We start from the raw sequence: 24,646 nt of genomic DNA, 5'->3' as shown, positions 1-24,646 counted from the left end.
ACAAAGCCCTTATTTTTGAACGGGAAACCACCATCACCACCAGCAGCAGCAGCAACAAAGACAACAGCGCGGCGTTTGAGGGCGTCCTGCAAACAGTCCCTGATCTTTAAGTCCCACCTTTTAAGGCCCTTCCAAATACTCTGGTGCTTTAGTGGCCAGAAGTCGCTAAAAACTCTGGGTGCGGAGGGGGTTAGATAAGCGTTGGCGTTGTCACCGCGCTGCATTTATAGCTAGCTTTTTCCCCCTGCCCGTCTCCATTCTTCAAAGGGTTAATTCTCCTCCAGGGTTCCAGGACCCACCAGGCCAAATTCTTAGCCCTCAAGCCTGAGTCTCTCTCCCCTCCTCATTGGGTTTCAGCTTTTGGTTTTCTCTCCTTCCCTTCCTCCTATTGGCCAGGGACTTTTTTTTTTTTTTTGACAGGCGCAAGCAGCCTGCCTAACTCTTTGGGAAAAAAATTCCCAGAAGTTTGTATCAATCAGAGGGAGGCAGAAGGGGAAGGAGAGAGAGAGGGGGGGAAAAAAGATGCAATCCAGCCTGCAACCCCTCTGAGCAAGTGCTGAGGACCTGGGCTGCCCACTCTCGCCCGGCCCTGCCTCATGTAGAGCCGACAGAGGACTCAGGGCTCTTCTGGAGGCGCAGCTGGGGAGGGGCTGGTGGGGAGAGAGGCGACGGCCTTTGCCTCTGCTCCCCAAGCTCTGCCGTCCGAGCCCCCGGTTGCTCCTCTGGCGCGGCTCCGGGCTGGGGGCTAAGATGAGTGAGCGGAGAAGATCTGCAGTAGCCCTCAGCTCCCGGGCTCACGCTTTCTCGGTAGAAGCCTTGATTGGGACAAATAAAAAGCGGAAACTGCGAGACTGGGAGGACAAGGGGTTGGATTTGTCCATGGAGAGCCTCAGCCCCAATGGCCAGCTAGGGGAGAACGAAGACCCGAGCCAGTGCCTGGACCTCAACCCCGGTTAGTGACCCGTCTTTTCTATCCCCACCGCGCTTCCCAAAGAGCCCCTCGCAGCCGCGGGCCCCTTCGCGGGCCTTGCCCAGCCCCCGGTCTCCTGCTTGGCGGAGAGGGGACTGTCTCCCGCTCCCTTTCTCTGGCTCTGACAGCCCCCAGGCGGGGCACGGCGCCGCTGCTTCCCCCCCACCTCCCCAGGTCTCTCTAGCGCGCTGGGCATTGCTAGCTGCCGGCTGGCTTCGGACACCCGCCTTGCCTTGCGCCGCCGCTTTGCAGGGCGCCGAGCAACTAGTGCAATTTCTGAGCACTGGAGAGTGTGTGTGTGTGTGTGTGTGTGAGTGTGAGTGAGTGTGTGTGCGGGGGGGGGGTCAATACTGGGCGGCGAGGTGGTTCCCCCCGGTTCCGGACTCCCAAGCACGCTCTGTGAGCCGCCTCGCCCGGCTTTTGCAGGCACTTGGCTCCCATGAAAACAAAAGCGCCCAGTCCGGGGCGAACAGCTGTTGGCAGGAGGCGAAAGCTCCAGCCGGCCTGACGGAGCGCGGATTGCGAGAAACGCCCGTGCTGGGGCTGGCCAGTGAAAGCAGCACAGAAACGCAGGGAGCAGCAGGCGTGGGTAAAATGCCCTGTGCAGCGAAGCCCGCCCTGAGCGGCCCCAGGGGGCTGGGGCCTGATCCTGACCCCGGGGAGGCCGACGGGCAAAGTGCCATTGAGGGTGAAGGCGGCAGGATCGGGCCCCGGAGGGAGCTGGCGCTCGTGCCGAGCTAGCTCTCTGTGCTGGGGAGAGAGGTCCCAGCGCCGCAGTGACAGGCCCGCAGCAGCCGGCTGACGGCTCAGGCCGACAGCCCCGGGCCATACGAGCCGGTCCGGCTTTGAGCGGGGCTCGCCCTTAAGTTCGGTGGGGAGCTCTGCTCCCGGCCAGGCGGCCCCTTGTAATAGTAGCGATCTCCCCGCTTGCGCCCTGGGCCTGGCCCTCCTCGATTCCAGCCTTTCCGGTAGAAAGGGAAAGGGAAAGAAATGAAACGCATTAAAAGACGGCTGAATTACAGTCCTAGATTCAATACTGCCTACGTGCATTCAATGACAGATACTGGGTAAATTGTGGAAAACAACCCCCGGGGGTAACAACACAAAAGGTAAAAGACAGGCCGGTTGGCCGCAGCTCGGATTCCTGCTGAGGATTGTCTGGGAGAACAGGCTGGATTCTCTCACTCAGTTTTTACTTGTTTTAAAAAAGAATTAAAATATTGACTTAATTAAGAGATTTGCCTGAGTGAAAAATTCAACTATTGTCCCTTGGTGATTTGACTCATGCCTAATTTCCATTTTAAAAAGCAAATGTATTCCACAGAAGTCCCTGTCTGTAAATATTCTCAGGGAGTACAGAAGTACGGATCAATGCCACGGCTAGAGCTACGGGGGGAAAGAAAACAGACACTGGATGAAAACTATTCCTTTTCACCCGATGACACAACCGTCTTGCTAGGCTAGTTGCCTTCGGCTCGTTGCGGCTACACAATATCTTAAAATGCGATTACAGCAATTATTATTACCATTATTATTATGCTTAGTGGCGAAAGGGAATTCTAAATAATGTCCAAATCACTTTTTGTGTCTGGGGAAGGAAGAGTTTTCGGTTCCTCGCTGAAAAAATCAATGCCTCCTGTACTCACTTGAACCCACGATACTTTGGGACGCAAATACGTAATTTTTTGTACAATTTTAAATGACTAAATAAAGATCGCTTTTCTCAAATCCAGCATAAAAATCGGACAGAAAGGTACTGGTCAAAAGTTTACAATTGTAAAAAAGGATTTTAAAAAAAGGAAGGTGGGAAAATATTGAAAATTCTCGAGACCCTTTCCCCCTCCCTCCAGCTCTCAAGGAATTTTATGATTAATAATAGTTATCTGAATTGCGACAACTTCAGTTTCTTCTCCCTATGTAACCCAAAGAGACCTGCCTAAAATTTTATGGTTAGGGAATTCCCTGTGAAGAAAATGCTCCCTAGCAATGAGAAAGAGTGGAGACAAGAATAAAAAGAAAGAGAGAGAAGTAAACCTAGTTTACTAATTATTCCTCAAGAAAATCAATCAATCAACCAATAAAATCCCTTCTTCAGTAATCTGGCAGATCTGCGTGTTATCCCGTTTTTTGTTATTTTAATTTCCAATTAATACCCTTTATTGGAGGTTACACACAAAGCATAAGACTGTTTAACTTGTCCATTTCTGCATGAATCTGGAATAAAGAGAGACACCCCAAAGCGCCAGACTTGGAAAGCGGGTAAACACGGCTGCTAACGTCTGAAATATTGGAAAGCAAAGTGTTTTCATAAAGCACAGCAAATCAAGGCCAGATTTTAAAATCATTTTTAGGGTGCTAGAATAAATATAAAAAAAATCTGCGAGTGCAATTTGCACAATCACTTCATTAAATCAACTCAGTCCAAATCTACTGTAGTTTTCCTTTGCTACTGGGTGAAAACAGATTAGCTGATATAGATACAAACATCTATATACATATACATGTAGACCATATACCATGCTTATTTACAACAACAAAATTACCAATTAAATGCAAACTTTGAAGCTAAAGTATTTAAATCTTAATAAATCTCAAAAGATGCATTAGAAGATAAACAAAAAAGATAATAGCCCAAATTCAAAGTGTTTGCACCAAATATTACAGCAAATAATCAACAATGTTGTACGTCGACAGTGGATTTATTCTTATTACTTCCCATCAATTCCATATTTTCAAGCCAATTTTTGTTAAAAGTTTTCCGTTACCTACTAGGGTTTAATTTTAATTGTATTAAATTGAAATTAAAGAAACAAAATTGGATACCGAGAGGTTTTAGAATCATGACAATTAGGCCGAGCATAAAATATTCTAAATAATAACAATGCATAATAAGTAACCAATACTTAATAACCAATCATTAATAGTAATTCATGCTACTATATTGCGACGCCTGTCTGTACTATGTAATGGAAGCCGGGCGTAGCTGGGACTCGTTTGCTACTTCAATTCCATAGTTTTCTCTTCGTTATCAAGGCGCCTGGGGTTTGGGTTTAGCAGGGGGTAGCTGAGGTGTTAACGCCTCTCCCCGGGGACCTGCCCGAGCGAGCGGGATGACTGGATGCTGTCGGAATGGCGTGTTCTGGGACACGCTAATGCCGGTGTTGCTGCCGGACGCCGCGTCTCCTTTTCAGTCTTGTTTGGCAGCGCCCTTTTGGCGACTCCCGCGCTGCATCGGGCCAGAGCCATTCCGCACAAAACCGCGTGCACCTGGGGGGGACCTCGGCACGTCCACACGTCTCCCTTTGGGTTAAACAAACCGCCGAGTAGTGGGACTTCCCGGCCATGCCCAAGGCCTTGCGTGCGGGTGTATTCAACAGGAAGGAGACCTGAGAGCCTGAGCCGGGCAGAGGCCCCCCCTCTCCCGAAGTGAAGGGCCCTGCCTGTGGCGGGGGAGAATGACTTGGAGAAAGCTTCGGGGTTTCTAAAGGTGCGCGTTACTGATGCCTCAGCCATGCCTCCCGCCGGCAGAGGGGCCGGGCGGCTCTAGGCGGCTCGGCTGAGGCGGGTCTGAAGCTGGCTTTGAATCCCAGCGCTAGGCGAAAGGCACCCGGGGTGACGCCCCCCTCGCGGGTGAGCTGGGGTCTCGTGCCGTGTGCACCCGGCGTGGCCGGGGCTGTTTGGAGACTTTCTAAGCGCGTGTGTGGGCCGCGCCGAGAGAGCCGGCGGCCGGTGCCGGTTGTCCCTGCGTGAGGGGCCGGGGCCCTGCAGGAATGGGTGCGCGCGGGGTGAGGCGCCAGGGTGAGGCGGGCTTATTCGGTAACGGCGTGGTCAGCGCAGAGTCCTCGCAAGGAAAAACGCCCCACAAGTGTCAATACAGCCTTAAAAATGCGCCCTGGCTCCAGGCAGTGACCCCTCCCCCCCCTCCCCGTGCGGGGGGGAGCGAAGCCCAGTTCCGCTCCTCTGCCCAGGGCCCGGAGCCCAGGCCTTAGGCCCAGAACGGGGGGTGGTTCCGGATCCCCACCGCTCCGCTGGGTGGCTGGGCCCAGCAGGCCGGCTGGGGGGAGCCCGGAGCAGCAGGAGGCCGGCTGGGTCTCAGAACTGGCCTTGCCACGCGGCCCGCAGCAGCGCTAGGGGAGCGGGCTGGGCCTGGGGCAGCAGTGTAGTCCTGGGCCAGTGGTTAAGGCGATGGACTAGAAACCCATTGGGGTCTCCCCGCGCAGGTTCGGGTTTCTTTTGGGGGGCGGGATGGCTCAGGGGTTTGAGCATTGGCCTGCTAAACCCAGGGTTGCGAGTTCAATCCTTGAGGGGGCCATTTGGGATCTGGGGCAAAAATGGGGGATTGGTCCTGCTTTGAGCAGGGGGTTGGACTAGATGACCTCCTGAGGTCCCTTCCAACCCTGAGATTCTATGAAGGGGGGGGGGGGGGGGCTGGGCTGGCCCTGGCCCCGGGGCATGTGCAGGGCCTGCTGCGGGCGGCTGGGCGAGGATGAGGGGCGAATATGAAGGAAAGCCCGCGGCAGCCCTGGGCCAGCGTGGAGCGCAGGGGAGTGGCGCGGGGAGCTGCCGTGGGGCTGGGAGCTAATGGAGGACGCAGCCTGCCCAGGCCTGGCAGGAGGCAGGCGCTGAAATCTCCTTTCACCAGGGCTGCGGCACATGCACCGCCTTGAGTGAAAGGGCCCTTCTGTCTGCGCCGGCCAGGTTGACACGTAGGTGCCAGGCGTTGAGTGAGACCCTGCCGGGAGCCGAGCAGCTGCAGGCGGCCAGAGGGAAGCTCAGCACCCGGATCCGCGAGCCTCCCACCCCCTGCGAGCCTCCTTCTCTCTTGCTCCCACTGCGGCCTCCCTAGCCGAGGGTTTGCAGTGGCTCCGGAGCTGAGCTTGCGGCCCAGGGGAGCAATGACTCTGGTCCCTAGTGCTGCAGATTAACTGCTGTAGGGGCCTGGCCTTGACCTGCCCGGAACGGCCTCGCCTAGGCTACTCCCATCTCAGGGGCTTATTGCCCGAGCAGTAATGACGCTCTGCTCCGCGCTGCTGCCTGTCACCTGCGGATCTCAACGCGCGCTGCAAACACGAATGAGTCGGAGCGTTCCATGCCTCTGGGAAGTGGGTGAATATTAGCCGCAGTTCAGAGATGGGGAAAACTAGCTGGTGGGTTAATTCAGACACTGAAATGCCCAGCCCCGTAACGGTTTTAGACCGTCAATCAATTAACACATATCCCTGGTGTCTCTGGGTTTCCAGGTATTTTCCAGGTATGATCAGCGCTAAAGTCCGCAGTGTCCTAATCACTGTATCTTTCAATCCTTTATGTATAATTTATTCATCATTGTTTACAGCTGTATCTTTCATCAGTGACGGAGTGAAATTAGCAGGCTGGGGGGAGAGTTTAGTGAGCTCATCAGCTCATCAGAAATTTGTGACTGAAGTTTCTCATGGTGACTGATAACCTCTGAAATCTGGATTCTCCTTTGAAGCACAGTTCTTCTCTCAGTTGCCAACGTTGTACTTTTAGAGAGATAGGCAGGCCCATTATCTGTATTAGAGAGCGAGGGAGCGGGATCAAAGTGGTGTGGTAAGCGTTTTTATTCTTTGAGTTTAAGATAGCCATACTACAAGCAGAGAAGCCACCAGTGAAATATGCACATTTCCCTAAACAAATGCCTGTAACACCTTGATGCTACACAGTCCTCCAGGATATTGTTTATGCCACATATTTTAAAGACGAAAATGTTTGAGAGTTTTACATTTTGTCAAATTCGATCAGCATTTCATATCCTTCTTCCTGTCACAGCATACAGCCTAGTTACTGTGGGGCTTTAGAGGGAGAGAAAATAATACATTTTAGAAAGATCTAAAAAAGCTCCACCACACTGTCCTAATTTTATGGTGTGATGACTTGTGTCCTACCAATATTAGAGACAAAAGCGTTACACCCTTGGCTAGGGGGGAATTCCCAGGGCCTTTCCATTGATAGAAAGCTCTTATGCCTAGACCTAAGTGTTCATGAGCTATTCATCTTAAACCTGCCCCTGGACTGAATACTGACCATCTTGCACTTTAGCATCATGTAATTTTGTGGGAGAAATTCCAGACTTTGAGGAAAGGAGAAAGCAAGGATGTCTAAAATAACTACAACAAACAGCAGCTGTCTAAATCTGCTCAGAGGTTTAGAACTGGGAAGTAATCCTGGCCAAGAGGGATTAGTGGGCAGAAAGCAGGTAAGAGAGTCAAAGGGCTGGTAATTCCTGCAACAATAAATACAGTTTGCCACATGCTTTCACAATTGATCCCAGAGATATAATCACCACTTTATTTGTTATTTTAATGTATATACATTATTACGTACGTTCCTATTCATGTATGTGAATCTATGTATAATGTATATAGTTTAGAAATAAGAACAGCCATACTGGGTCAGACCAATGGTCCATCTAGCCCAGTATCTTGTCTTCCTACAGTGGCCAACGCCAGATACATCGGAGAGAATGAACAGACCAGGGCAATTATCAAGTGATCCATCCTTTGTCGTCCAGTCCCACCATCCGGCAGTCAGATGCTTAGGGACACTCAAAGCACGGGGTTGCATCCCTGACCATCTTGGCTAATAGCCATTGATGGACATATCCCCCATGGGCCTAAGCTGCAAAATATGGTTCCAGCTTTGGTTGTTTAGAGTTGAGTTTTGGTTAAGACCTATCTGATAGAGTGTGGTGAGGCAACCAGGGCAGAGGAAGAGGAGTTGGGAAACTTCAGTTCCATTCTTAGTTCTGCCACTCACTTGGTGTGGAACCTTATACAGGTTAAGTCACCGTTCTGTGCTTCAGCTTGCCCATCTGTAAAATGGGGTGTATGAAAACTACTCCCCCTTTGTGATCTGCAGATCCCAAATGCTGTATTAGAATTAAGTGTTAGCTAGAAAGCTCTAAATGTGTATTTGAGCAGAAGTGGCTGAGACTGTGATAGTCTGTGCTGTGTTTGATAATTTGAGGAAATAATAAAAATGTAACCTCCAGGACATGTATGCTCCCCCTGCGCTTTGCCCATAGAGTGGAGGCTCTTGCTGTCAGAAGGTAGAGAAAAGGAGATGGAGCTGTCTAGATGGGAACCAGGAGTACAGTGTGGGAGTGCAGGCGAGGTTTGTGTTGCTCAAGTTCATCCAACCTTGACCTTTCATTCTTGAGGAAAGAGCGAGTGAATGAGAAGGGTTTATCTCTATAGTAATCTATATCTTATTGAATTGGTGGGCTTCGCTGTCATGCCTGTTAAACTCTTCCTGCAGGGAAGTGAATTACTCACACTGAACTAAGACTGCAGGTAATGGAATAATATGAAAAAATCCAGGAATTGTTTCCAAGACAGCAGAGTCTTAGAAAGGAGACAGCATATCAGACAATGTTTTGCTTTCTTTGTGACTTATTTTGAATATCCAAAACTGTCCAAAATTATTCCATCTGCATGAAGTGGGAAAAGGCAGGAATTCAAAGGACATTCTTGTGTGTGACGAGATCTCAGGGAAAATCCAAAGAGCTTCAATTACAGGCACAAGTCAAGTAACTTCCTACTAACCATCCATCACATCTCTTTCCTCCCACTTCAGGCTGAGCTCTTATATCAAATATCAGCTTAGCTAGTCTCCCTCAGGCAGAGGTGTCCTGGTCTATCTATATCTGTCTTTACAGAAAACTGATGCCTTTTTCAGATGGAAAAGCAAGAGCGAGATTGTGAGACCCTGGCTCAGTGCAGGGGATGGATTAGATGATCTCTTGAAGTTCCTTCGAGCCTTACGTTTCTATTATTCTACAATTGTAAGTCTGGTACCTCCAGAGAAGAACGTTTCTATTGCTGTAGGGCCTGGTCCTGCAAACCCCTCTTCACATGAGTAAGAATTACTCACACAAGTCAAGTATTCCTATTGAAGTCAATGGATTTCTTGTATGAAACAAGGTTTGCAGTCTTGGGCCCTCAAGGACCAACATGGTTTTAAAATCTCTCTCTCTCTGTCTCTCTCTGAGCCCTGGGCTATATTATAAAATGTGCTGGTGTAACAAAACTCATTAAAATCAATGCAATTACACAGGGGCAAACCCCTAATGTACATTTACTGAAACTGGTTCAAAAAGCACTTCAACCAATTTATGCTTTAAGCTAAATCAGTTTAAGTGCAATGTAAACCAGTTTAAGTACATCTATAGCAGGGATTTATGCTGGTGTAACTAAATCAATTTTTTAGTTAAGTTGGTGGGATTTTCTACTATAAGAACATAAGAATGGCTATACTGGGTCAGACCAAAGGTCCATCTAGCCCAGCATCCTGCCTTCTGACAGTGGCCAATGCCAGGTGCCCCAGAGGGAATGAACAGACCAGGTAATCATCAAGTGATCCATCTCCTGTTGCTCATTCCCAGCTTCTGGCAAACAGAGACTCGGGACACCATCCCTGCCCATCCTGGCTAATAGCCATTGCTGGACCTATCCTCCATGAACTTATGTAGTTCTTTCTTGAACCCTGTTATAGTCTTGGCCTTCACAACATCCTCCGGCAAGGAGTTCCACAGGTTGACTGCATTGTGTGAAAAAATACTTCCTTTAAGTATTAGTATACTATAAAAAAGGCTTCTGAGATTATCATAGTTTCCCAGAAGGCCTGGGTTTCTCAGTACCTAGCGATGGAATTTTATTAGTTTGTGACCAAATATTAGTGCTCAAACATCTTGTGCAAACACTTTTAATGATATTGTATGGTTTGCAGCAGGGGAGAGGGAAGCATTTAATATTCAATAGTAGAAGCAGAGGTGAAATGATGAGAATTTGCTAGTCAGGGTGCATGGTGTTCCCAGCTTTCATTTAATCTTTTAGGTTGAACCACAGTAGCCTTTTAAATGAACAAATGAACGAAAAAACACTTCCATCTTTGCTAAAAATGGTACATCTCTGCTGGCAGCAGCAACAATGGGAAGCATAGTATAAACAGGACTCCAGGTAACCCTTGTCTTTTAAAGCGCCTTGTCATCTAACCCTGCTTAGAGCTCCTCTACACAACACAATGTTAAAAGTATTGGCATTCTCCGGTACCATATCTACACGAGAGCTTTCTCAACTGCTATCACTAATAGTGATGCACTGCACGTTGTTAGCAATGCTGGGATATTTTTCAGAAAAAAATGTCAGTCTAGACAAGGCCTTTGAGCCTCAGTTTCACCCTCTGTAAAATATAGATAATAATATTAACCTAACTGATTGGTAAAGCACTTTGAGATCCTTGGGTAGAAAATACTTCTTCTTCTTCTGGTAATATTTGTAAGGCCCAACAGTGACAGTGTCTAGAAAAATGCAAAGTATTATTATTGTAAAATTAAACTGAAATGTTACTGGAAGCCAGTAAAGATATTTTACAACTGTAACATGATCAGAAAACCTAGGTCCAGTTAAAGCTCTATCAGCAGTATTCATACCAAAACCAATATTTTAACTGAGTAGACTGGCAGACTAGAAAATGATGAGTTACAAAATCATTCAGAGAAGTGACAAAAGGATTAGATAAATGAATATCTCCATGAGCCATTTTCTAAGTAGCCCTATTGATCTGACAATATTGTGAAGATGGAGTGAAGAAGATCCAGTGACAGATGCAAAATAGTTGTCCAAAGATTGCTCCAGAGACAATGTAAGATATAAAATGTTTGTTAAAATGTTAAAATCTATATTTGTAAATGTAAATTATGACTGTAATGTAGGCCAGAGTGAGGCCAGCAAATACTTCAGCCCAGCCACTAACAGTTTGTCTTCCTAAGATTTACTTCCATGTTCACATCTAATCTGTCTCTGTTTCCCCACCACACTGACAAGGGCTCTGCCTTCCATGATGGGCACATAGGAAACACCTAGAGTGTTGTCAAATGTACATCACCAGTGATATCCACAGCAGGCAGGAAGCTGGTGGGCATAGCTTGGAAAGCAGTTACTGCCAACCAGCCTTAAAATAACAGATTTACAGTTTCTGAAGAGTAGCTTACAAACTGGTTAGGAACTGATACAAGTTATATTAATAATCAGCACATTTCTGTGGATGTGGTCCCAATATTGAGGCCTTGGTGCTGAGTGAATTAGTGCACCAGCACCTCACCTTACCTTTGGAGAGCTGCATTCAACTCTAGACCAGGTCACAAGGGAACATAAATTTGGTGGTCTCTCATCAAAAACTCTAATAAACATCTGCACACATTGCAAAACCTCCATATAATTTATACAGCTGAGCTGCTGAAGATGTCCCAGGATTGAAATAGGGATGCAGATCAGGACTGAGGGTGCTTCAGCAGAGCTATTTGTGGAAGTTTGCATAGCAAATTGCATACACTATATTGCCTCAAGGCCGTATTGTTAGAACCTAGCACTGTTATGATTTTCAATTAATCAATACATTATTTTAAGAAAATAAAACTAGTGTTAGAGAGTGGCTGGATAATTATCTCACAAGTGCAGCGGCACAAGTTCCATCGGCAGGGAAGAATCACAGTTCCAAACTCAGGGTTACATTTTATAAACCTCTTTGTGGTCTCACAAGCCCCATAATTAATAATCTTTATAATCAGTATTATCAGACTTCAGAGTAGCAGCCGTGTTAGTCTGTATTCGCAAAAAGAAAAGGAGTACTTGTGGCACCTTAGAGACTAACCAATTTATTTGAGCATAAGCTTTCGTGAGCTACAGCTCACTTCATCGGATGCATACCGTGGAAACTGCAGCAGACTTTATATACACACAGATTGTTTCATATTCTCTGTGTGTATATAAAGTCTGCTGCAGTTTCCACGGTATGCATCCGATGAAGTGAGCTGTAGCTCACGAAAGCTTATGCTCAAATAAATTGGTTAGTCTCTAAGGTGCCACAAGTCCTCCTTTTCTATTATCAGACTGTCTGTTGAACTGATCTGGACTGCCACACACCAACCCAAAGCTCACGAGCGGGAGATGTCAGAGTGGCTCTGGTTTCTTCGATCAGTTTCACAGCACCATCAATTCCTGAGGACTTCACATTGCGAAGTGTATTTACCTTGTGCAACTCTCCTGGGCTCTAGCTAGCGATGTCCAGTGTGGGGCTCAGGAAGGAAAGTTCTGTACATTGCCTCATCCCATTTGCTTCTTCCAGGAAAATTAGATTGAAGGTGATTTTCTCACAGTTACTAGGAATCAGCTTGGCGTTTTGATGAGCCTCAATCCCATTCAGAAATCCTTTTATAAGATCAAAGATGTTATTAGTTTAAATATCCAGCTGTTTTGGCTTGTTTATGACCTTTACAAATCACATTTTGTGTAACTTGGCTCCCAGATCTTCCCAGTGCTGTCCGGCTATCCCTACATCTTAGTCGGTGCGTCTGAAATCATTCGGATGTGCATTACATTTCACCTGGTTTTATTCTGCCATTAGCTCTCCTGTGCATCTGGGTGAGAAAAGTACAGGAAATAAAATGAATAGGATCTGCTCATGTTCTCACAGTAGCTAACAGCGACACTCCCACTGGTTTCCGTGGGAGCAAGGTCTAGCCCATACATTATACTAAATGCTGCCTAAGCTTAAATAAACCTCCGTGAGATAATTGAGATGGGTGATCATAAATCTTTAGGCAACATTTCCTCTTGCAAATGTAGCAATTGCTTCTGAAATTGCTCTTTTTATGTATTTACCAGACACACACAAGGCTGTGATACTTTGGTCTAATTCTGACTGTTGGGTTTCCTGTGTGGGTGGCTTAGTGATGCTGGTGACCTGTGATATACCGGTGGTCAGGCTGGATGATCTAGTGGTCCCTTTTGGCCTTAAACTCTGACTATGACATACAACATTTAAAAATGAAATGAAGTAACAAAGTGCCTATTCTTTATCATGTTGTGGAAGATGATAAACCTAAAGTTATGCTGAAGTCTTGTTTACCTGCTAGCTACTGTATTAGGGACAAATCCTGTAAAGTGCTGAGCACCCACCAGGCACAGTGGCTTTATGGTGCTGACCTTTTAGGTCTGAACCTTTGTGGCCTAATTTTCAGAGGTGCTGATCATCCAAAACTCCCACTGAAATCATTATGACCTCTTCCTTGGGCAGTTACCCAGGGTCTCAGCTACTCCAGTCAGGCATTCACCGCCAGCCACTGCCCTCCATCCACCCCATCTGTGGAGTCACCAGGTGTTCCTGATTTTTATACTGGCATCTCTCTCTGATGTGCTGAGATGCTGGATCAATCATAGAGAAAGCTAGAGGAAAGCTAGAGAGTTAGATCCACAAAGGGACTTAGGTGCCTCACTGCCACTTAATGCAGCTGAGATGCACTTTATGCCCCTCAGATTCTCAAAGCCCCCTCTCAGCCACTGCCTAATGCTGTAGGCCTCTAAATTCCGATGGTACCTAAGGCTACCTTGACACTACACACCACTTTGTGTGGCACGGAGGGGCTGCGTAGTTACACGCCATACTGAAAAATGCACCGTGTCCCCACTGCTATGTGTAGCTACACGTGTCAGTGAAAAGTTCTGGCAGGAGAGGAGGGAGGTTTTCCCCACTGTATCCCCACTGCCAGAGCCTTTCCCTGGTGCCCGACTCTTTCCCTGCAGTGGGGAAAGGCTCTAGCAGCAGGGAAGCAGCAGGATAGCCTCTAAAAATATTAAAAATTGTATTAAAATATGTACTAAAAATAGCAGTGTAGATGGGAAAGCCTGGCTTGGGCTAGTAGAGAGCCATGTTAGGAATGTACTCGGGTTCATACCCACAGCCCTACTCACCTCACCGTCTACACTGCTACTTAAACCTGTGCTGGGGGGCTGTCCAAGTACATATTCTACACATCGCCGAAAGAAGTTGTCATCGGTGGGCATGTGCACAGCTGACTTGAGTCCTGATGCTGCTGAGTTGCTTGGCACCCTAGCTCACACCTAAGCCCTGGTGGGATTTTCAAAGTAGGTATTCCCTCACCTGCATGGCCCAACCTGGCAGGTGTGTTCAAAGTGTGCCTAACCCCCACAAAAGATGGTTAGGGGTGATTAGCTGGGGAATTTTGGGGGCTTGTGCATGTATGTATGCATACATATCCACAGAATACCCAATAGGCCAGAGCTAGGGCACTCCCCTTGGATGTGGGAGAGCTGGGCTCAAGACCCTGCACCAAAAATTATTTCTACACAGTGGAACAGCTTCAATGAGTGCTTGAGAGAGGCCATAAAGAACCCCTTCCTCCTGCTAAGAACTCCCAATAGCCTGGTAGTCAGGTACCTCTGCTGGGATATAAGAAATCCCAGTTCAAGGCCCTCCAGCCCAGAGTTTGGTGCCTAACTCCCTTTGATGAATGAGGCTTTGGCCCCACCCCTCTCCTTGTCATTTCCGACTGATTAGCTTAGACAGCTTCTTGCTCAGTCTGCAGGCTTCTGAGGATCCCTTTCTTAAGCACCTAACTCTCCTTATGCATTTTATTCGGGGTGCCTAGGAATTCTAGGCTGAGGATTCCACTGGGTGGCAGGGTGCCCAAAATTATGTGTTGCAATGCTTACGTCTCTTTGTGGCTCTAGGTCCGGCTGACTGCTTTTTGCAAATGGAAGGAATCAAGTCCGCCTCCAGTGTAAAGTTACCAGGCGGTAATGCTCCTCATGCTTTCTATCTGGTTGTCAGTTTAGGTTTTTTATAACGTGCCCATCATTGTGGCATTTTAGCATGTGACCTCTTTATGGTGTAACTTCTTCACAGCCCGTAATGCAAGACCACTCGGAGGCTGTGCTTTTAACGTAAGAAGTTGGATCTACCCTTCAAAGCAGTGTGCTTAAGGTGTGTGGGAAGGCCTGGAAACATATAGTACAGCACATAGTCCTAGCTGCCTAAACGTTTTTATTTCACTCTCAAATTTAAAAAATAAACAAAAGATTTATTGTTCTAGGATTTTGGGGTTTCCTGTCCAGGCTGCTTGGAGCAAATAAAAAAAGTGTCCATCAAACAACTCAGGTAAAGGCTCTGTCTGTTCCCCAGCACTGCAGGCATATTATCCACTTTAATGCTACTGATACCCATGCAAGACTGTAGCATGGCAGGTCTGCTGTGCAAATCTTGAAACTTTCTGGCTGGGTGGCAGAAAGGTTGTGTTGCCCTCTTAGTGACTGCTCAGGTTAGCCCTGAAACAGTAGCTGTGTTTGCTCCTGGATTCAAGAAAACCCTCACAAAGAGCTGGGATGGTTGTGGAGATTTGTAGTGATTTGTTTCGATATTGCAGAAAATGGTGTTGGTGAATAGACTTTGTGAGGCTATACTTACATGATAGGGCTTTACCTATTTCCTTTATTAAGGAATGTGTGCTGAAGTGCTGGCTCATCGGGGGGGGGGGTCCAGATTTGTTGTTTGATCTGCGGTAAGAAGCTGGGGCGGGGGGGGAGAGGGGGTGTGGTTTTCCAGGAAAATTTGGGGAATTAGTCACTTTTTTATAAAAATGAAGACAGGACCAATGAAATTCATACAGGACACAATAGCAAATGATCCAATACAATCATAACCTTTAGCAAATCAAATCTACCGAAAAGAAGGCTTTGGGCACTAATGGTCCCCTTCCACCATATCAACCCGTCCCTTGAAGAGGAGTTTGGAGATAGCAGCTGGACTGGGGGTCCATTGGGCTCCTGTAGGAGCTGAGCTACTCCAGGCTGAGAAGCTGCGCTAGGGAAATAGATCAAAGAGAACCCTGAGAGCCACAGGAATGATCAATTATTATTATTGTTTTTGTTGCTGTCGTGCCTAACAGCCTCAGTTAGGGTCAAGCTTCCTGGGAGTACAGTTTCTGCTCTAAAGAGGTTGCGATCGAGATAGGCATGATAGACAAAGGGGGGAGGCAAAGGGTACAACATACAAGTAAAGTGATCAACGATCAGGTATATTTTTAAATTTTTGTTTTGATTATATAGATCTATAAAATCATGACCCGGGTGGAGTGATGGGGCAATCAGGAACAGAGGAGTTAATAGGAGCACAAAAGTAAGAAACAAGGCAGAGATGGGGGGATTGATGGGTGAGGGAGAGAAGAGGGACTACAGAGAGAAAGAAAGAGAAGGGGAGAGTTAGGGGCCTGAGCACACCACATCCCCAGACTATGTGATGCATGAATGGGAATTTGATGTTTTTTCCTCCCCTTGGTGGGTTTTTGCACATAAGGACAAGCCTGGCTCTTGAAGGGAATAGACAGAACCTATTAACTACAGTCCAATGTCATTTATGCAGGTACGGGAAATCAGTTCAATATATTGTACAAGACAGATGGGTAAAGTATCGACTAAGAATGCTGGCGAGGGCCAGTTAGATTCATCTGAAATGTTATGAACAAGGCTGCTTCCTTATCACACTGTCACAGACCACCACGGGATAGTGGAAAAACCTGGTTCATGAATTCACACAGATGGGGCCTTTTTATTGGTTATTTATAAGTATTTGGACAACTGCTGGGTATTCCTGAAAATGTTTGTGAATTCCCAAATTGTCACTAGTTGTAGCATGAGTGATTACACAGCCCAAAATTGTCCTGGAAAGGGAATTATTCCATATTCATTATGCGCTAAAGCAGGGCTGGGCAAACTTTTTGGCCAGAGGGCCACATCTGGGTGGGGAAATTGCATGCAGGGCCATGAATGTAGGGTTGGGGTGTGGGAGGGAGTGCAGGGTGTAGGACGGGGTGCGGTGTGTAAGAAGGGGCTCAGGGCAAGGGGTTGGGGTAGAGGAGGGGTGTGGGGTGTACGAGGGGGCTCAGGGAAGGAGGTTGGGGTACGGGAGGGGGTGCAGAGTGTGGGAGGGGGCTCAGGGCAGGGGTTTGGGGTGCAGTAGGGGTGTGGGATGCAGCAGGGGGTTCAGGGCAGGAGGGGTGTGGGGTGCGGCAGGGACTCAGGGCAGGGGTTGGAGTGCGGGGTGCAGGAGAGGTTCAGGGTGCGGGCTCTGGCCTGGTGCTGCTTACCTGGAGTGGTGCCGGGATGGCAGCGGCGCGCACTGGGCCCAGGGCAGGCTCCCTGACTGCCTGCCCTGGCCCCGCACCACTCCCAGAAGCGGCCAGCACCACGACCCTGTGGCCCCTGGGGGAGCAGGGGCAAAGGGCTCCGTGTGCTACCGTCGCCTGCAGGCACCGCCCCCCACAACTCCCATTGGCCCGGAACAGGGAACTGCAGCCAATGGGCGCTTCGGGGGCGGTACCCGCAGGCAAGGGCAGTGCACAGAGCCCTCTGCCCCTGCTCCCCCAGGGTCTGCAGGGTCGTGGTGCCAGCCACTTCCGGGAGTGGCGCAGGGCCTGCGGCACCACAGGGGGGGCAATCCCGCTGGCCCGATCCAAAGCCCTGACAGGCTGGGTCCGGCCTGCGGGCAGTAGTTTGCCCACCCGTGACTTAGACTGTAAGCTCTTCAAGGCAGCGTCTGCCTTTTTGTTCTGTTTGTACAACTCCCAGCACAATGGGGTCTTAGCCCATGGTAAGGGTTCCCAGAAGCTACGGTAATACAATAAGAAATAATAACATGAAGGTGGAGTTGATCAGATGCCTTCCAAAAAGTAGGTTGTATAGCCCATCACCCATTTACATATTGGTGGGTTGAAACAGATGTTTTTAAAGGCATATTAAATCGTGACCCTCTATTAATATCATTTTCACAGTTTTTTCAGCTGGACAATCTTAGAATTGTTACCCCTTCTTTGCATTTGCTGTGAGCAGGAGAACAGGGCCTTGAAGCAGAAAGTTGTTAAGTGTGTGTGAATGGGGTCTCAGAGTGGCATCATTTCATGATCAGTAATAGAGGATTGTTGTAGATATTGATCTAATAGAAAACACAGGAACCCAAACACCTTAATACAGTGGAACCTGCTTAGAGAGGAAGGGGAAAGAGTGGAAATCACAGTTGCAGTGAAATAGAATGCAAGTCCCACATTGTTTCAGTTCAGGATTCATCACAGATTAAACCATCATAGATTTTATAGTGAAATTAGTTTATGAAAAAGAAAAGATTCCTGACATAATAGTTCTGCTTATCCTACCTAGCATACTAAAGGAAATTTTAAAAATAAAGTTTTCCCATATTAAAATGATAGAAAGAAAGGGCTTTTTGTCTTTCTGCATGCCAAGCGCTGCTGAGGTAAGAAGGCTTGGTTAACAGAGACATGTCAAACCTTTCTGTTTCTGGCCCACTTTGCAATGATCAGGATAAAGTTTTAAATCCGATTAAAACACAGCAAAGAGTCATCTTTCAGAATCATCAGATCCAAATATCTTAGTAAGGAAGATGTAGAAGAGAGAAGACAGAGTTTAGTTTTTTAAGGGAGGAATTTACAAAGATCAGAGCAATAACAGCTTATTTTTTCCCTCCAATTAAATGCCAAGTTGTAGTGGCAGAGAAAAGAAAAATGTACTAATTAGAAAGAAGCAAGAAACTTGGAAAAACATTTATAATGATGGCTTCCTTTGCATACTTGGTTAGATACTCATTAGTACTTAAGCACATGCTTAACTTTAAGTATGTGAATAGTCCCATTAACTTCAGTGGGAGTACTCACATACCTAAAATTAAGCACATACTAAGAACATTGCTGGATCAGGTCAGAGAGCTCAGCAACTTGCAGGAGTGAGCCACTTGCATCACCTGTTTCTAATGGATATAATTTATTTTTCTGTATTTTTTAGATTTATCACTCCTTTAATAACAGGGATTTTTGACTAGAAGCAACTCCCATTGTTCTTGTTATTTCAGCAGTGATAACTGCAGTTTTGGTCAGTGTGTGTTTTAATTGTGTGTGTCTATCTTAATGATTTTTTATAGTCTTTTTGGTACTATCTATCTAACTAATCTATCTATCTATCTATCTGATTAAATCTTTACTAGTCCTTTGAAGTTCACAACTTTTTAAAAAAGATGCTAATTAGAAATCTTGAAACAGAAGGAAATTTTCCCCTGTCTTTAATCAGAGCCACTTTGCATCTTCACCTCTCCCATTTATACTATAGATTTGTTTCTGTGACAGCCAGGGCTTCCCAGAAGACAAGCGTCGGGGTGAAATTTTCTCTCAAAAAGGGTAATTCTAAAACTCCCCAGTGTTAAACAAAGAAGGTTTTAAAAAAACAACAACCCCCCACCCCTCAAAACCAACAACACATTGAAAGACACATTGAAAACATTTGCCTAAGATTGTCACTCTGCTAAACTGAAGCAGAGCTGGAGAAATTCCTGAAGCATTTACATCTAGTGAGCAAGGCGTGGGCCAAGCAGAATAGAAAGAAGTTTTAATGTTGAATAACTCAGGAGCAACTGCAAAACAGACGTAAGGAGAAGAAAACTGGACTTTGAACTGCTGGTGCTTTTAGCAAAAGACAATAATAGTCTAGTAAAAGCCAAACAAAGCAATCTGGGGTTGTATCCTGCCATCAGTCCAAAAGGGACGCTGTCAACATGAATTTTTTGATACTGCCTATTTTCAAAATCACTCAGTTTCTTATATTACGGGCTGATTTTTTTAAAAAATGCCTTAAACATTTCTGATTAGAGCTTTTTTGCTTCTCTGTTCATACTTATCAAGGTAATTTCAGTTAGTCAGTTTCCCCATTTTGATAGCTAAGGCCTCAAACCTGCAAATGCTTATGCATGTGCTTAACTTTGCAACCCTGGGCAGTCCCACTGAAATCATTTGTGGCAGTAAAGGTAACCATACTCAGAACGGTTGCAGGATCAGGGCCAGCTGTACAGGGGAAATTGAAACTGCCCATGCACAAAGTGCTGCCAGTGGCACAAATTAAACACATGGAGAACACAGAGTAAAATATTGTCCTCCCATTCCCCGATCACAGGAATCTTGGATATTATTAGTAACTCCAGGAGATACGCAAATTTCAGAGAGGCATATGATTTTTCACATCAAGTATGTCCTTTTAAACAGAACTGCTCATTGTAATTAAGAAATAATTGGCTTGATTCGTATTAGAACTGAGCGGGCGGGGACAAAATTTGATTCTTTAAAAAAAATCTTTTTAATATAAAACTGTTGATCTGTTTGGTTGCTCTTCATTGGAATCTAGTGAGGAAGAAGCCTTGGTTTTATTTCACCTGCCTTACGATGTCTCTTGGTACGTTTAGCATTTTTGATTCCGGAGCTTGGGACGGTTTCATTCAGAGGTATTGATGTTGTTAGTGCGCTCCCATTATGGTGACACCAGATGCCGCAATAGAAAATAAAATCAAGCCACAAGTCCTCTGAGTTCTTATTCATATGACTAGTCCCACTAACGTCACTGGGTAATGGCTTGGCTAAAATTTATATAAGTAGAGACTTACGCTCCTAAGTGCCTATGTCACTTTTGAAAATGGGACTTTGGTTTCTAAGTCACTTAGCTGTTTTTGAATATTTGATCCGCTGCCTAGGCCAAGCTTTAAAGGGTTATGTTGGTGTGTGCTAACTAACATGTTTTAAAAGTCCAGTCTAGCTAAGGCATATTGCTTTTGGCACATACTTAACTGGTTGAGTTAAAGCTTAGGGACCCCCGGCCCTGACATCACACCTTAAATCCTATTGACAAGGAAAGTGAAGTTAACATGATCAGGCCCAAAATAATGAAGTCAGAATAATTTTGGGATTGAAAAGGATTTGGTGAAAAGTTTGTTTCCTCTCCAAGTATCTATCTGAGATACAGGCTAAAAGGAAGAGAAGGGGTCTGCTGTCCCCCTGCTTTTTGGATTTTGATTGCAGAGAATGTGCAACGGAGACAAGCAATTATTGCTTCCAGCTCCCAGCCCTTGTTTCCCGCACAATCGGGCAGCTCTTTTATTCTGCGCGCCATTTGCACAGCACAGGGGGAGATGTCAGCAGTTTGATCTTTAACACATGTGGGGAAAACAACTCGAGAGTAGTGCATTTGGAAGGTTGTAGCAACATTTTACACTCCGAGGTCTCCATGTTGCATTCTTACCACTCCTCGGACTCTGACGGACTTTGGTAATTGGAGAAATTGTGGCGCCGAGAGGTAAACTCCCCTAGTTTTACACCCAAGTTTTCAAAGGGGCCTCAACCCTTTTTTATGATAGAGGTTCAGTATGACCTCACTACCGTGCCTTGGGGAAGTTTCTGCTCCATTTTAGTGAAGGTTATTTTAACACGGCTTTTGAATTTCATATAATTTGCTTCATAATTTAAGGCAGTATTTCCCAAACTTTTGGAAGCTGAGCCCCAGTCCAGGAAAATGAATCCAATTGTACATACCCCTGCCGCCCTGGAATGTGTTGTTAAAGGCTTACTCATGCTAATTTATATACCTTCTGTGCCCTCTCACTCCCAACTAGTCCTTCCTCTCCCTCCTCCCCCCAGGAGGATGCCCTCCATATCTTAGGAAACACTAGTGTAGATCTTTATAATATCACACTTCCTCTCCTTTCTTACAATATGCGATGAGCGGCGAAATAGTTAATGTGGACATATAAAATATCATCATCGACATCCGAGTTAGCACCCACCGAAATGATCAGTGCCATTCACAACTCAGAGCTACTCTTTCAGGCTCTCTACAAACTCAGGCAGATGTCTCTGCCTTGGTTACCCTTGTGTCAGACTTTGAAGATTCTCTTTGCAACTGTAACTGCTAGAGATTGACTTTTTCTTTAAATGAGAAGTGAGATGTTGAAGAACAATTGAGAAGCGTATCTGTGCTTCCTAGCTAGCCCTTTGTAATCCCCATCCAGGAATTTATGTTGTACACTTCGGGAAACATTATTTTAAGTGATACAGCACTTCCTAATGGTTAGAACAGGGGACTTGGATTCAGGAGACCTGAGTTCTGTTCCAGGTTTTGCTACTTACTTGCTGTGTGACATTAAGCAAGTCACTTAGCCCCAGCTTTTCAAGGGTTTACTAGTTTTGTGTGACTCAATGTTTGGGTGCCCAAACTTTACACAAAGTTCTTTGTGCCTCAGTTTTCCCACCTGTAAAATGGGAGATAATACAAAATTCACCCTCCTGTAGAAAATGTTTTGAGATCCTCATATAAAAGGCACTATGTAAATACAAGGTTCCAGAGGAACAGCCGTGTTAGTCTGTATTCGCAAAAAGAAAAGGAGTACTTGTGGCACCTTAGAGACTAACCAATTTATTTGAGCATGAGCTTTCGTGAGCTACAGCTCACTTCATCAGATGTTTACCGTGGAAACTGCAGCAGACTTTATATACACACAGAAATCATGAAACAATACCTCCTCCCACCCCACTGTCCTGCTGGTAATAGCTTATCTAAAGTGATCAAAGCTATTACCAGCAGGACAGTGGGGTGGGAGGAGGTATTGTTTCATGATTTCTGTGTGTATATAAAGTCTGCTGCAGTTTCCACGGTAAACATCTGATGAAGTGAGCTGTAGCTCACGAAAGCTCATGCTCAAATAAATTGGTTAGTCTCTAAGGTGCCACAAGTACTCCTTTTCTTTATGTAAATACAAAGTATTATTATTAATCGTAGGTTTTAAGAGTAAAAATATTTTAAGATAAAAAAATCCATTAAAATAGTGTTAAAATATGTGTGCTTTTATTTATTTCACTATGATTATTTTGAACAAGGTATGCCTCATTGTACATGTAAGTGAGATATTCAACTGTAACAATATCTTTTCTTCACTGAACGTTTTTAGAGCGTTGAGTACCATGCTTTCTCACCCTGGGTATTTTCTAACCTCTTGTAACACTGTAGGAAAGGTCTCTGCTTGTGTGGCACATGTTAATAGTTTTCTTATAAAATTAATACAGAATTAGCTTTTTGTAAAACTTTCCACTGGCTTGATGCAAATAGCTACAGCCTCCAGGTGAAATCTTCCCTGGTGTGAAGGCCTTACATAAGATCCTGCTTACCATATAAGACCAATTTACATCCTGTACGAAGGGTTCAGTTTGGTCCCTTGTGTGGAGCTTCAGGTATGAATTTTACCCAGAGTACAGATAGCTACTTCAGGCTCCCAGCATTGCCCAAGCTCCTTCGGCTCACCATATGCCTACCACCTCTGTGTCCCTGACCCAGCTTTGGGGCTTGTACCTACGTCGGTGGAAGTAATAAAATCTGATGCTAAAATAACAGCAGAAGCAAAGATGTGCCATTAAAATAACAGCACCACCACCACACAGTGGACAAAGAAGCATGAGGTAATATGTATAGGCCTGACCCTGCGTTCCTTGCATGCCCTGGGAGTCTTGGGGGTACAAAGAATGCAGGATCTGGCTCTAGTTTGTGTATTAATAGACAAAATGTGTATTCACTTTCTCCCATTCTCTCTCTTGCAAAGCCCAGGGAATAACAGAAATAAATACAAGAGAACAAAAACGAAGACATATACATGAGATGAACTAAAATGTAAATGGAACCAAAACAATGAATAATATTATTTTTTAGCAACTTATTACTCATACAGTTGTGCTGACTTTGAGCCCAGTCCTGCTCTCACTGTAAGCAATTGCTCATTGGTGTCCATGGAAGCAGGATTGGGTCTTTGAACTGTATAGTGTCTTAACATATCTGTGGTGTGATGAATTCATGTGATTGCATCCACCAGCACTGCCTCCTGGCGCATTTTAGTGCATTTTATTGATACATCTTCAGAGCCAGCATGATGCTGACGTGACAATGAGACTGAGGTGATTAATGCAGCGTAAATGCCTAGATAGTTGGGGTCTGTCCTGCTTTGAGCATGGGATTGGACTACATAAGCTCCTGAGGTCTCTTCCAATCCTGATATCCTAAGATTCTATAGGGAAGCAATGATATTTTCCACACATTTTCAGCTGGGTTGTGGTTTTTTTGGAGTATTTGATGAGATTTTTGAAAAATCATCAGTTTATGCTCTGAATTCCCCCCCCCACCCCACCCCAATATTTTCTGTACTACAGGAAAAGGTACCTTTGCAAACAGAAAGAAAATAAAGGCTTTTAAAATTACATGTAGCTCTATCTACCTAGGCTACGTAGATGTGGGGAATTGATTTAAACACAGTAAAAACAAATAAATAAAAAGGCTAAAAGTACAAGACTGCAGGTGACTTTGGACGTGGCTTCAAATCCTTAGTGCTGAGGGTAGCTTTCACTATTGTGAGTGTTCGTGTTTAGTCATGTGGGTCTGGTCACAATTTTAAGCACTACAGTTTAAGTGTTTGCAGGACGGGAACATTGTCTGTCCAGCAAAAGGAAAAATCTCCTAATAATTTGGAGCTTTTGCTTTTGGGGGTTGGTCACAGTGAGTCAAAGAGCGGCTGGTGCCAGCTAAAATTCTTTCCCCCTCTCTGTTGCTCTACTTACAACAATGAAATCAATGGCACTTTCACCAACTTTCATCAGAAAATCCGGTAAGTTTTGTGCTGCTATAGTGGGGGTGGTCTGAGATCAAATAGACTTTATACAAACCATCGCTAACTGCAGCCTTGCTGCCCAGTACAGGAAACTCTTCTCTATTTTGTGTAACTGCCTCTGGAGTTTCGGGTGCATGTCAAGGTTCTGGGCTTTACTGCTCTACCTCCCAAAATCTATGGGCCGGATCCAAAAAATCCTTACTCACATAAATGGTGCCAGAGGGGCTACTTGTTAGTAAGCATTAAAGTAGCAGGAGCTAGAGGATCAACAGCTACACTCTTTAAAGTGCTTCCAGATTTCTTTAGCGTCATATCAAGGAATGAGGGCACAGA

At 45.7% G+C, this 24,646-nt stretch overlaps 1 protein-coding gene across 1 annotated transcript in view; it reads left to right on the top strand.

The window, feature by feature from the left end:
- The first annotated feature begins 492 nt into the window (after nucleotides 1-492).
- Nucleotides 493-24,646, top strand: part of TBX15 (T-box transcription factor 15) — a 135,210-nt gene continuing 111,056 nt past the window's right edge. Inside the window, exon 1 of the mRNA XM_073329070.2 lies at nucleotides 493-952. Within this exon, the coding sequence (XP_073185171.1) occupies nucleotides 751-952 (202 nt within the window). The 5' untranslated portion in view covers nucleotides 493-750. The remainder of the gene's footprint in view (nucleotides 953-24,646) is intronic.

Source organism: Lepidochelys kempii, chromosome 1 (assembly GCF_965140285.1).
Source record: "Lepidochelys kempii isolate rLepKem1 chromosome 1, rLepKem1.hap1, whole genome shotgun sequence".
NCBI lineage: Eukaryota > Metazoa > Chordata > Testudines > Cheloniidae > Lepidochelys > Lepidochelys kempii.
This window is presented reverse-complemented; position numbering and strand designations above follow the sequence as displayed.